At 36.7% G+C, this 13,671-nt stretch overlaps 1 protein-coding gene across 1 annotated transcript; it reads right to left on the bottom strand.

The window, feature by feature from the left end:
• Nucleotides 1-2,461: 2,461 nt before the first annotated feature.
• Nucleotides 2,462-2,872, bottom strand: LOC147549255 (uncharacterized). Its single transcript, XM_086668268.1, has one exon. The coding sequence runs from the start codon at nucleotides 2,870-2,872 to the stop codon at nucleotides 2,462-2,464; it is 411 nt and encodes a 136-aa protein (XP_086524394.1).
• Nucleotides 2,873-13,671: the final 10,799 nt, after the last annotated feature.

The raw sequence follows: 13,671 nt of genomic DNA, 5'->3' as shown, positions 1-13,671 counted from the left end.
CGGCCTCCGTTTTTATAACCTCCTGTTACGGCGCGGCGTTTGACGGGACCAAGGCTTGACATTCCTTACATAAAACGAGCGAGTATTTATGTTTTGAGGAATCACTTTGATTTGCTAAATGAGAATTATGACGTTCATTTCTTCAACTTCTTGAAGTACTCTCACTTGGTGGGTTCTAGTGTATCTTTATACACCTATGAAGTTAACTTGAATTCTGTAATTCTTATAGCCCAAGAAACAGCGCTATCTTGTGAATCACTCATGCTAGTCTTCTTAAGACATCGTTGTCTAATAGATGTCCTGGACTAGGGTTATTTTATACCGGAATGCTTTCATGTTCACTTAGCAGGGTTTCTTTCATTAGAATACGTATCTAATAAACCTGCCTGGAACTTTCCATCATTTTTGGACTGTCGTCTAAATTCTAAACCATAATTTGGATGACGAAATAAATTTAATTTATTTCGGATAACAAGAGTTTGTAAAAGTGAGTTCCCCACTTAAACTCTTTACGTGCCCAATTTTACAAGTCTCTTAGGGCAGTATTTCATGACCCTAACTCCTTAGATTCGTACATCTTCCATGTTCGATCTAAGGTGACAGTTTAGTTTTATGGATTTAATCCACTTTTCGTTTTCACTTTGCTTATCATTCTCATGCTGAAGAACACCTTCGTCAGCTTTTACGATAATGTTAGTTTTCTTAAACTGAAACTAACATTTCCTAAGTCTTAATTGTTCTTTCTTTACCAGTAGAGTTTGCAACGACTCCCACTGTGAAAAACTTCTTTTCCACATGATTGTCCTTCCTAAGAGATTCCTATCTTTATTTTCGGAAGATTGCTTTTACGACTTTCTTCAACTTTTACTTTCAGATATACTTTCTTAGATACTCCAAGTATCCTTTGGAACTTCTCTGTTGTTTATGGGCGATGACATCAAATACTTATGTATTTCTAGATGTGCGGGTAAACATCGATAATCTTTATAATCGATCTTATGTTTTGTGACATAAGTGTTCCCTCATGTATGCTTTTGCTCATCAGAATTCCAAGTTCTGATTTCTTGCTTAGCAGTGATCCATGACAGATGGGTAGAATCTCTCTAAGAGTATTTCTAATTGGACGTTTCAAAACTTCTTTTGAATGTGTCATATCATCTGTTAATCTATAACCTATAGATTTCGATGCCCAATTTATTTAGTTACCCTCGTCTGGTGTCCTATTGAGTCAGTTCTTTAACTGTTTTCTCAATTCTCGTATGTCTCACATAAAGGACGTAAAACTAAATGGTTTCACTCCCACTTACCCTCTTGTCGAACAGGAATCTAACCATTCTTTTAGGGAGTCAACTCCTGAATCTCTTATTTGAACGTTTAAATACCAATTCTTACTTTCGTTCCTATTGACTCTCAACCAATTTTCAGAGTCTTCTGCTATAGTTTATATGAGTCTTCTGAAGACTCAACGGGTTTTTGAACAATGTCGTAGAACCTTCTTAACTTATCTTAAGAAGTTAGGTGAGTTTCTCGTACTCCCATTGTGTTCTTTTGTTGCTCGGTTCAAATCAGATTCAAATATTTTCTCCCATTTGTCTTCTTGAAACAACTCCTTTCAAGGAAGACACCATCGAGAGCAACAATCTAATTTTGTTTCGATGTTGTGAAGGAAAAACCCCATATTTCTTCTTTTGAAGAAGAAGAAACTATGTCCGAAGTTCTCAAACTATAATTGAAAGGCTATTTTAGAATCTTTCTAAAATCCATATTCGTATGGAATTCTTTCAATTTTCTATAGCATTTTTGGGGTTCTTGTGGGTATGCAGCTTGTATTTAGACACTATCGCTTTGGAAGACTTGTTATGACTTAGACTATTGATCTTATCAATATTTTTAGTCATATTGATTCATTACTGGATTTAGGTTAAGTTTCTAAAACTTCTCCTAAATTCGAGCACTTAGTTGATTCTAGTCACATTAACCACTATCTTATGTCCAACATAAGTTTTAGTGATTAATTGACCTCTGTTTTGTCATAAGAGATCTTGTCAGATCGGTTAGTTTGAACCATGTTTTATGTTCATCCTAGTTGTCTGACTAGATTAGAATAACTAATTGAATCGTTCGGTCTTTAATGTTAGGTACTTTTCTTAAGAACATCATAAAATATTGAATCTAAATACTTTATTTCTCATAAATCCAATTTTAGAGAGATGTTTAAAATGAAAAGAAAAATTACTAGTATCTAATAATAGTAATGCCTATATGAGATTTAAAATCCTTCTGGAGCCTTCTCAGCAACTATTGCTTCCTTGATTCTTCGACAGGTTCATCTCCTTTAGTTAAATACTCAGCTCCCATTCGCTCCTGTCATTCATAATGAAATGAGCGTTAGGTATCTAATACTTTTAAGGGAATTGTATTTAATTGAATCAACTTTTAACATTTTTACCTTTAGCGGAGACTACTGTTCTGTTTTCTTGTCTTCAAGGAATTTGGGACAGTTTCTCTTCCAATGGCCTATGGCATCACAATAGAAACACTTGGAGTCACAAGAGGAATTCTTGGTTTTGGCAACTTGTTTGCCTTTTGCTTTTCCAAATTTTCTCTTGTTCTTTTGGTTTTCGTCCCTTTTGAATCCCTTGTCCTTCTGAACCATTAGAACTTCTTTTTTAGGTTCAACTACTATGATATTCTCTTCGGGTGTCTGGAGCATTGCGTGTAGTTCCTCCAAAGATTTATCCCATCCATTCATATTGCAGTGCATTCTAAACTGATTGAATCCAAGATGAAGGGAATGCAGAATGATAGCAGTGGCAAAATCCCGGCCATGATCGACTCCAAGTCGTGCTAGTTTCTCAAAAAGACTGATCATTTTGAAAACATGTGGCCCTACAGGCTTACCCTTTTCAAGGCGGCAATCTAGTATTGCCTTTGACGTCTCGTACTTCTCTATTCTGGACTTCTTTTGGAACAATTCCCTAAGTTGCCCTATCATGGTCCATGTGTATGAACTTATCCTGAAGATTGGGTTCCATGGTTGCTAACATTAAGCACGTTACAGGCTCCGATTTCCTCCGAAGTCTCTTTTCTTGTTCCTTCTCCTCATTAGTCGATTCTTCAGTGATTATCGGAATAGGAGTTTCCAAGACAGCTGCATTGTTCTCGGATCTGAGGACAAGTCCTAGATTCCGTTCCCATACCTTAAAGTTGTCTCCGTTCAACTTTTCTTTCTCGATGAGCCAACGGATGTTGAGTGTTTCTTTGTTTGCCATAATTAAACTACATGTAAAGAATGCAAAGTGACTTAATCTTGTTATCCTATCAAAATTTCCAATTTTACCATATTATTCAAAATTCTTTATCCCTTTTTGAATAATACGATTCCAAGATCCCAATTCTTCGAAGTTAAGCGTACTAAGGCACTGCCCTTAACCCCGTCGTCCTGGGTGAGTAACATCTTTACTGATCATACTCCTATGACTCTTGGTTGATTAGTTTCACACTTAAATGTCAAACTTAATCCTTTGCCTCGAAATCCAAAATCCTTTTGTTGTCTCGTTGAGTAAAACCAGTTTAGACGCGTAGACCTCTTCATAGATCTACCCGTATTGTCCCGAGGTAAAAGTTGGCCCTCTTCACACTTATTAATAACCAGTTTATACTCAAAATTATTTTAGGGATTATTACGTATTTTATCAGGTTGCGTTATTGTGAACTCTATCGTAACCATTCGTGATTTTTATACGTAAGTTTTTATGTGGTTTCTCCTAAGATTTTCTGTAAAATCTTAATAGAGCCTTCCTAAAAGATTTCATCTTTTAGTTTATTCTTGTTCGCCTAACGGTTCTTTGGGTTTTCATCCTTGAACCACCATTAATTACTCCCACTCGAATCATGATCTCATTATTCGATTCATCAATGGCTTTTCTAGACCCTATACTCTAAGTATTATTCGGGCACATACTCATTTGTGCTTAGAAACAAGAATCGTTTACTTAACTAAAGGCAATACTACACTATGCATTCACATATACATACAAAATATATGACAATCATGAATAAAGTATGTGACCTAGATTCGTTTATAGGTTTTGCCATGTTCCGTATAGTTAATCGTGGGTATTGTGACATATCTATGTCTAATGGGTTTCTAAGTCAATTTTCGTAAAATTCGGACTTATGGCCCACATAGCTTCTTCCTTTGTGATTTCTAAAATCAAACTCGGAAAACTCCGTTTTGGGCTCTTGGATAGCCCGGGTCATGTCGGAAAAAGTGTGTTTTGAGATCGAAAGAAAAGGCAAGAAAAAACTCCCTCTTGAGTCAAGGCCCAATGGGTCCAAGTCAAGCTCGGAAAGACTCGAGTCAAACTTAGTCAAAAAGTCCTTTGACTAGTCTCGGTCAAGCTAGTCAAAAGTTCGGACTTATAGGGATTGGTCCTAGACCAAGTCGGTCGGCTCGAGCTAGTCGCGTCCTAGACGCGGTCTAGCTCGACATGGCCCTAGGCCATGCTCGGTTGGAACGTGTTGTACGCATCCTAGACGTGTCAAGGTACGGCAATTGGCCGTCTCGGACTCCAAGTCCGAGATGCCATGGACGCGTCCTAGACGCGTCCAGTACCTTGGACGGAAACAGCCGTCTCGGACGCGCCAGACGCGTCCTAGATGTGTCTGGATCCTCCAACCACGTCTAGTCGCGTTTGGAAGCTTCCATATGCATTTAGATGCGCCTGGAGGCGCGTCCTTGGTCTCGGTCCCAGACCGAGACTAGTTGGGAATCCCAGACGCGTACGTCTCGGACTGGGATTCCCAGACGCGTCTGGGATGTCCGAGATATTCTCTCGGACACCCAGTCCGGTTGGGACTAGGAGTCCCGGTCCTATTAGGACTAGAAATTCCAGTCCCGCGGTCTCGGGACGCGTCCTGGCCGGTCCGGCTAGAGAGTTTTTTGGAGATTTCCAAAAATCTCTCTTCCAACCTTCTTTTTTCTTCTTTTTCCTGGTTTTAATGGTGTTTAGCTGTTGTTTTTGCACTATTCACTACCCAAAATCCATGATTTTGAAATCTGTTTTTCAAAATTTTTAGTTTGTTAGTTCTGTTTTCGAAAATCCTTTCCAAAAACATATAATTTTGACTATTTTATGCATTGAAACCCTTTCAAATACATGTTGAAAGTGTTTTAAAACTTTTCAAACTAATCAAAATTTTGTCCGAATCTTTATTCAAACAATTCTATCTATCAATCTATAGTTCGAATCTAATTCGTTCTAGCCAAAGATAGTTTCATGCAAACGGCTCGTGATGCCACTGTTGGGAATTACACGTATCTAATACATAACCTAATCATGTTACTAGTGTTCGTAGCGGAATCTCAATCATCTTATGATTAACACTAGGTTGTCCAGGATCTATACATGAACATATCAATGAACTAAAATGAAGAAGAATACCTGAATTCGCTTTCCCATTAACTAAATTCCGACCGGTATTCGGAAGATAAAGAGCTTCAAGTGGAGCTCCTCTACTTGAGACACCGAATTGTATAACCCGAACTCCCTTTTTTAAGTCAGCTAGGACCTTCTTGAAGGTTGAGATGAAGAACTGCTTTTTCTAGACATGATAGAAAGAATAAGAACTTTTTCTCTAAAATCTTCTTCTCTCTAAGATGTGTGATAGGGATGATTTTCTTCTGAAAAAATTCCACACCTTTTCTGAACTCATAATGGGGCTTTATATAGGCATTACCTTAGTAGAGTCTTAATCAAATAATGAGTCCTAAAAGTCCCTTCCGAAAAGATACGCACAAGTTAGTGTTTAAACTAACCGGGACTCTTTAATATGGGGAAACCCCTAATTAGGGTTTCCCCATGGTACGGCCGGCCAGAGCAGACCTTAATGGGCTTGCTGTGTCTGGCCCACCCCTTTAATTAGGCCGGCCAGGGATCTCCCCTTAAGGGAATCCCCGGTTGCCCCTTAAAAGTGGTTTTTTTACCTTTTCGGACTTCTCTTTCGAGTCCGATTCTTTCTATCTTTTAGACTGGATCATATCCATCTATTTACAAGTTCCCATTAGTCTACTCTCACTGTTCAAGTTACCAATTCTTATGTGTAACCCGTTGTAAGATCCGGTCTATGTTAGCCACGGATAACCGAAGTGATCCGACAATCGTAAGCGGCTTCTAGCTAAGCATTACGACTCCTAATTGAACCGTATTGATTGATCTTCCAATAAAGTCATCATTATCCTATGAGCCAAATCATACGTATTGCCATCTTGGTCGAAGGACAGTCCTTCAGAAGGATATACCTTCAGACTTTAAGGACATATATCCTTCAATGTTGGTATAGGTGATGGTTCCCCATTGCTTCCCCAAAAGGTTGTCTCACTCTCATACTTCTCATGGTCGTCTTACTTTACTGAATGCTATTTTTGTCCCTCAACTCAAAAAGAATTTGGTATCTATTAGTCTTATCACTGATGACTTAGGTTTTGTTCTCATTTTTTCTAAACATGGTTTCACCATCTTTTAGGAGAATGGGCGTATTCTAGCAACCAGAAGTAGGCATGGACACCTATATATAGACTCTTGACCAACCTCAGTCTGCTTTTTTCTCATCTACTATGTTGTCTCTTAAAGCTCCTCCAGATATTTAGCATTATCGGCTTGGTTACGTTTCATCTAAAGTTTTAGATTTACTTCATCTTAAGCATAGTTTAGTTGAATTGTTTACTAGTCAGTCGTCTTCATCTTGAAACTCTTGTCGTATGAGCAAGAGTCATGGTATTCCTTTCGACTTATATTATAAATGAGCAGATTCTCCTTCGTTCTTGTTTCATATTGAATTATGGGGGACCTTCAAGTCTCTTCATTTGGCTTTAAGTATTATGTCTTGTTTGTTGACGACTATAGTAAACATTTTTGGTTGTTTCCTCTTCGTATGAAGTCTGATTTTTATTCTAAGTTTCTAACATTCAAATACTTGGTGGAGAACTACTTTACGACTAAACTCAAAGTTTTACAAATGGAGGAGGAGCTAAATTGCAAAGTTCAATGTTTTATTCCTTTTAATTCCGTGTGGCACTGAAAAACCTATTTTTTTGTCTTTATATTCCTTCTCAAAGTACCTGTGTCGAGCGTAAGTATTGCGACGTCACAGTGATAGGATTAAGTCTTCTTTCAGGCGGTTAAACGCATTCTTCGCTATGTCAAAGGCACACTCCCTCTGGGTTTGCATATTTATTGAGACTCTGCCTGTGATAAGTAATTATCTTATGCTAATTCTGTTTGGGTTGGCTGCCCTGATACACGCCTCTCTACCACATATTTCTCTATCTTCTTTGGTTCCAGTTATATTACACATGGAGTGTCAAAAAACAACTGACAATGTCTCGCTTTAGTTCAGAGCCAGAGTATCGTGCCTTAGCTATTGCTACTGCTGATCTCACATGGAATACTTTTTTTCTTCAAGAACTTGGAGTTGTTTCGTTGCGCCCAACCTTAATTTATTGTGATAACAAGAGTGCAATTTCAATGACTTCGAATCTAGTGTTTCATCGGCGCACGAAGCATATAGAGGTTGATTACCACTTTGTGTGTGAAAAGGTGGTTTCTGGCTCTCAACATGTCAAGTTCATCACCTCTCACTCTCAAATTGCTGATATTTTCACTAAAAGTTTATCCCGACTACGATTCTTAGAGTTGTGTCCCATATTGAACCTTCGATGTCAATTGACGTTCAATTTGCGGGAGGGTGTTAGGGATAAATATCACACCGATCTCACAAGGTCGGTTGGTTCATTAAAATCAGAAAGAAAATCAAATCTTTCCAATGATGCGTAATATGGCTAGAACTTGTTAGCTAAGTTTCCTTTTTGTTTGTAAACACCTCTATAAACTTTCCTACAATTTGTACAATTATTCAATAATAAATATATATATGAGGTTTTCGGTTTATATACATGGAAACCATTCCATTGTCTTTGTTAATAACTAATAGTGAAGCTTCTTGGATCTCATATACACTTACGTATATATATATATATTATTAAGGGGAATTTGGCCAAAACTCCCTAAGAAATTATGATTTTGGTTAAAAAGGATTCATCAAAGTTTTTTAGGCTTCACCTTGTAATTTTCAATTTCAGTAAAAAGACCAACCTAACCCTAGTCTAAGAAAATACCTTGCACTGCCTTGCAAACACTTTGCACTGCCTTGCAAAGCCTTGCAAACACCTTGCAGAGCCTTGCAAACACCTTGCATGGTTTTTGCAAACACCTTGGATAGCCTTGCAAACAAATTGCAGAGCCTTCCAAACACCTTGCAGAGCCTTGCAAAAACTTTGCAGAGCCTTGCGAACACCTTGCATGACTTTTGCAAATACCTTGCACAACCTTGCGAACACCTTGCAGAGCCTTGCAAAGCTTTGCAAACACCTTGCAGAGCCTTGCAAACACCTTGCAGAGCCTTGCAAAGCCTTGCAAACACCTTGCAAAGCCTTGCAAACACCTTGCAATGCCATGCAAATGGTTTGCAAATTAGTTTTGAATTGATTTAACATAAAATTTGTTACAAATTATTATATTTTGTCTAATAAAATGTTGTATCGAAAAACTAGCTAAAACCCCTACAAATTCATAATAGTCATTTTATAAGCTCTAGCACCATCATTTTACTTTTCTTCGAAAAACTTCCAAAGCTTTCATGAAATTCTAAATTTGAACATAAATACCAATCATGATTGTCCAAGAAAAAAATATTTCTCTTAAGCCTTTCATCTAACAACTTTATAGATATTTCAACCAACCTACCTCTTGTATAACCAACTAACGTTGCATTCCAAGCAACAACATCTCTTTCAAGCATTTTATCAAACACATTGCTTGCATCAACTATACTTTCACAACTTCCATATAAATCCAACAAATAAGTTTGAACATAAACATCAAAACTAACAAATTGTCATCCATCGTTCATAACTCAATGAAAATAAAGCAATGAAGAAGTTGGATTATACCTTGAAACACTATCAAATTCTCCTTCCATTGAAAGTATATAAAACTTTCTCTCTCTAGAATTTAGAACCAAAAACTAAATCAAACCCCTTAAAAGCCTCTTCAAACAACAAGCAAATAGATTAAATCACCAAAACCTAAAAACATTAACCTATCTTATAGCCAAATCGATTCAAACCCCAGAAATTTTAATCGGCGTCGACAATCCAACTCGGTTCGTTCATGAGAAAAACTCAAGTTCCTGATTTATTAGTTAGATTATTACTAGGTATTTCTAATTGAATGAAGGGTATTTTTGACTCTTAAAAAGTTCGTGCCTTTAAAAATGTCCTTCAAGTCTATTTTTATAATTCTTAGGGCCTAGCTAGTTAAAAAGATGGGTTGTCTTTTTAACAAAAAAATACAAGAAATTGAGCCTCCTGCCCAATTTCCTGTATTATTAAATCAAAGATAAGTTCTAAGATTGAAACAACTAAGTAAGAACTGTTAAATTACTTGGCTTATCAAATGTAGAAAAAAAAACTAGAGTTTTAATACCAAACTTCCTAATAAAGTAATACCCATTTAGTGGTTGGGAAGTTTTAAAGTAATGCCCATTTCTTTTCTTTTTTTTGTTTTTGGAGTTAAGATCGCCGGTCGGCGACATTTCGCCGGAGAAGAAAGATGAGGTTGCGAGAGCTAGAGATGCAGTGGAGGTGAAGAAGATGGAGGGTTGGTTAAGTCAAATTTGACTTAACCATTGACCTAACGCCATCAATTGTTCCGTTAAGTCAAACTCAAATGGGCATATGTTATAAAAGGGACCGATTGCCTTTAACAGCATTGCCAAGCTTTAACACCAAAGGGTATTGTCTATAAAACTTTCCTTTGTCCTTTTAATTTTTGGGTTTATGTTCCAACAAACAACACCTAATCCCACATTTAGTACACAATATTATTAATATAGGTTTTTAAGCCAAAATAAAAATTATGATGGAAATCTAGTCCAAATGTTCCCATCTCTAAAGAAAACACAAATCTATATGATTTTTAATCTTAATACCCTTTATAACCTTCCATATAAGATAAACCCTCGTTTGAAAACCAATCCCAAAAATTCTCTTACCTTTTCTTTCTCTAATTTTCTCTCTCCAATCTTTACTTCCATAACCGAACCCTCTCTTACTTTCTCTCTCTAAAATGAAAAACCCTCTCCGATATTGCTCTACTATTCACCTTCTCTCTGCTAAAACGAACTCTAGCAGAGTAGAGAAAAGATGAGTTAGCATCATCTTCATCTTCTTCCTTCACCATCTTCATCAAATATCCTTCTTCCTTCATGAAATACCGGTCTTTACAAAGCAAGTTTATCTGAGTTCTTTTCTCTCTATTTTTGTTTGTATTTCTTCACCGTTTTCATCATTTTCCAAAATCATGTGGTAAGTTTTCAGATTCGGTTTTATGAAAGTTTAACTTTCATCATCTTTTAAACCCATTAGGTAAGTTTAATCTTATTTTCAGCATCTTCCAAACCGTTTTCATCATCTTCTCACATTTGCTTAAATTTTTATGATTAAAATATCTCATTAATCCCCATTTTCGTCGTCGTCTTCATCATCAGTTTATCTCTGTTAAGCTTCTTTTTCGGATTCATTGGGTACTTGTAGATTCTGAATATCAACATATTTATTATATATAACCGTTTATTTATCAGTACCATTTCATATCTGACTTACATTTTACTAGGTTTGTCTCAAAGAGCTTACATTGATAAATTTCTAAATAGATTTGGAATGTAGGATTGTGCACCTGGAGATGTACCAGTTGTGAAGGAAGATGTTTTCAGCCCAACAATGTCCGAAAAATGAGATTGAAAAGCGACAAATTGACCCTAAAATTTATGTGGGGTTGGAAGTTTGATGTATTTGCACTAGACCCGATATTGGTTTTCTAGTTGGAATGCTTGGAAGATTTTAAAAGAATCTTGAAGTAATACACTGGAAGGAAGTTAAGAATGTTCTTAGGTACCTGCAAAGAACAAAGGATTACATGCTTGTGTATAGAAATACTTGTGACTTGGAGGCTTATGGATATTATGATTCAGACTTTGCAGGTTGTAAAGATAGTTTGAAATCTACTTTAGGTTATATTCTCATGCTCGCAAGAGGAGCAATATCTTGGAGGAGTGCGAAGCAATAGCTGATTACATCATCAACTACGGAAGCAGAATATGTTGCTTGTTTCGAGGCTACTCAACATGATATATAGTTGAAGAACTTTATTAGTGAATTGTCTATAGTAGACTCAATTCACAAACCAATGAAGATCTTTCCGATAATGCTGCTGTTGTGAGATTTATGGAGAACGATAATCTGTCTAAGAGAAGCAAGTATATCATGATCAAATATCTCTTTGTTAGAGGTAAGGTTCCAGAAGGTCTCATTGTCATTCCCCACATCTCTACTAAACTTGTGGTTGCAGACCCATTAACTAAAGAGTTTCCGCGTAAGGTTTATAAAGAACTTGTATCACTCATGGAGTTGCAGAGTCATTTATTTGAGTTTATTAGTGGAAGTAGTTTTAATTTGTTTATGATTCAAATGAAGGTTATCCTTTTGACACAATTACATTAATTCATCATGAATCAATTTTTCACGTGCATTGCAGACATGGAGTTGTAGCCCAATGAGCTTTACACAAGGCGTAACTTAGGCTGAACATGATAGGGCACCTTGGTTCAAAAATCCTTCATCTTGGATAGTAGGTGATGATTATTCACGTAGACAATGCTGTAAAATATCAAGATGACATGCACATATTGTTGCCCAAAATGCACCATATTGATAACCATCGTAAAGTACAAGGATGGCTCAAAACGAATGATGGTACTAGCATTGAGACCATGGAACGATCCTCACATCAAATGAATGTATTGTGTCTTCATGATCCGGTGTTAGTTGTATTATTCGATTTGGGTGAAGGTTTTCAAGAATGATCTCAGAAAAAGTTGATGCAACAAATTTGTAATTTTTAACTTAAGCGTGGCGACCCGTTTTTTCTAAATTAAAAAATTCAGTTGTTGTTTTTCTAAAATCAAATATGTTTGTATTGACCAAGTAGGAGAATGTAAAATATTTTATTTAAATATTTACCAAATTAGTTTTATTGTCTCTTTATTTAAATAAACTATATTTGGTCAAATACAAGTAATATTTTATTGGCTGGATCTTTTGGTTGTTGCAAAAGCGGAATGAGATAAAGGTTTGACCAAGTGTATATTTGATAACCTGATTTAGATTAACTGCTTGGTGAGTTGGAAGTACACTATTAGTTGGTGCATCCCCAATATCCTCCACTTCCCATAATGGGTAGGGATTTGAGAGATTTAGGTTTTTTCATAAAGGAAGGGGAGTCCCAACTCTCATAGGACAAGCAAAAAGTTTTGAGACCCATTTTCAATTGCTAAGAAAGGAGAGCGAGGTGAAGACTACCTTTGACTACTATTATTTGTTTCCACTTAAAATGAAGGGCTCAAGACTATTGGATTATCATATTCAGCTTCTTCTTAATTGGATTCCTATTTAACTATTTCATTGGAACAAGAGGTATGTGATCCTATGTTATTCTTATTCTTATTTTTGTTTAATCATAACTGTGAACTTATTCTAGTGCAAGATCCTATTGATTTCATGTGAAGAAATAAAGTATATATTGATAATGAAATTCCTACATTAATGTAGCGCTCCAAATCCCAAATCTCAAGCTAACCGCTTTGAAATCAAAGATTTGAGACCTTCAAACTAGATCCACGAGCAACGCCTACCATGAGTGCACAATCAATATCTGAAAAACAAAATAGCTAGGTTAAAATCCAACTGCAGTAGATTTCCTTAAACCTAAATCTCGGGTAGGCAAGCTCAATCCCCAATCAAGGAAACATTGCATTCATATTCATTATTGGCGTTATCTGAAATTTAACGTGACCACTAACATAATACAGCGAGATTTACCTCATACATGTAGAAACTAATAATTTATGTTCTTGATTATGAAGCTTTCAACGTCATCGCATTCTAATCCAATACTAACTCTCATAATGCAACAATCTTTCTCCTTTTCAATAGATATAAAAAGATCACACTTTTAACAAAGATAGACCTTTATAAAACCCAAACTTGATAATTAAGTCGACAAAACATTATGCCAAATGACACAATAATCAAACCCTCGTCGAATGATATGACTAGTTGGTATTCACGTTGTATAAGAGTGTGGTCCACAAGGCTACCCTTGTGTTAGCGCCGACCCCATACGCTCCATACCTAGATCGCATCCGGTAGAGAGGGCCGAACCAACCACAAAACTCTTACAATCCTCCACCAACCCCATAACATACAAAAAACCAAAAGTAATATGACAAATTGGTGTCCACGTTGTATAAGAGAGTGGTCCACAAGGCTACCCTTATGTTAGCGCCGACCCCATACGCTCCAAACCTAGATCGCATCCGGTAGAGAGGGTCGAACCAACCACCAAACTCTCACAATCCTCCACCAACCCCATCACATAGAAACAACCAAAAGTAATATGACAAGTTGGTGTCCACGTTATATAAGAGTGTGGTCCATAAGGCTACCCTTGTGTTAGCGCCGACCCCATACGCTCCATACCTAGATCGCAT

Source organism: Eschscholzia californica, unplaced genomic scaffold (assembly GCF_041429995.1).
Source record: "Eschscholzia californica isolate CP2 unplaced genomic scaffold, dmEscCali1.0.p SCAF_3, whole genome shotgun sequence".
Lineage (NCBI taxonomy): Eukaryota > Viridiplantae > Streptophyta > Magnoliopsida > Ranunculales > Papaveraceae > Eschscholzia > Eschscholzia californica.
This window is presented reverse-complemented; position numbering and strand designations above follow the sequence as displayed.

What these genes read in the sequence shown, in the direction of transcription:
- LOC147549255 (XM_086668268.1), bottom strand. Translation starts at nt 2,872, where the DNA reads ATGATCAGTCTTTTTGAGAAACTAGCACGACTTGGAGTCGATCATGGC.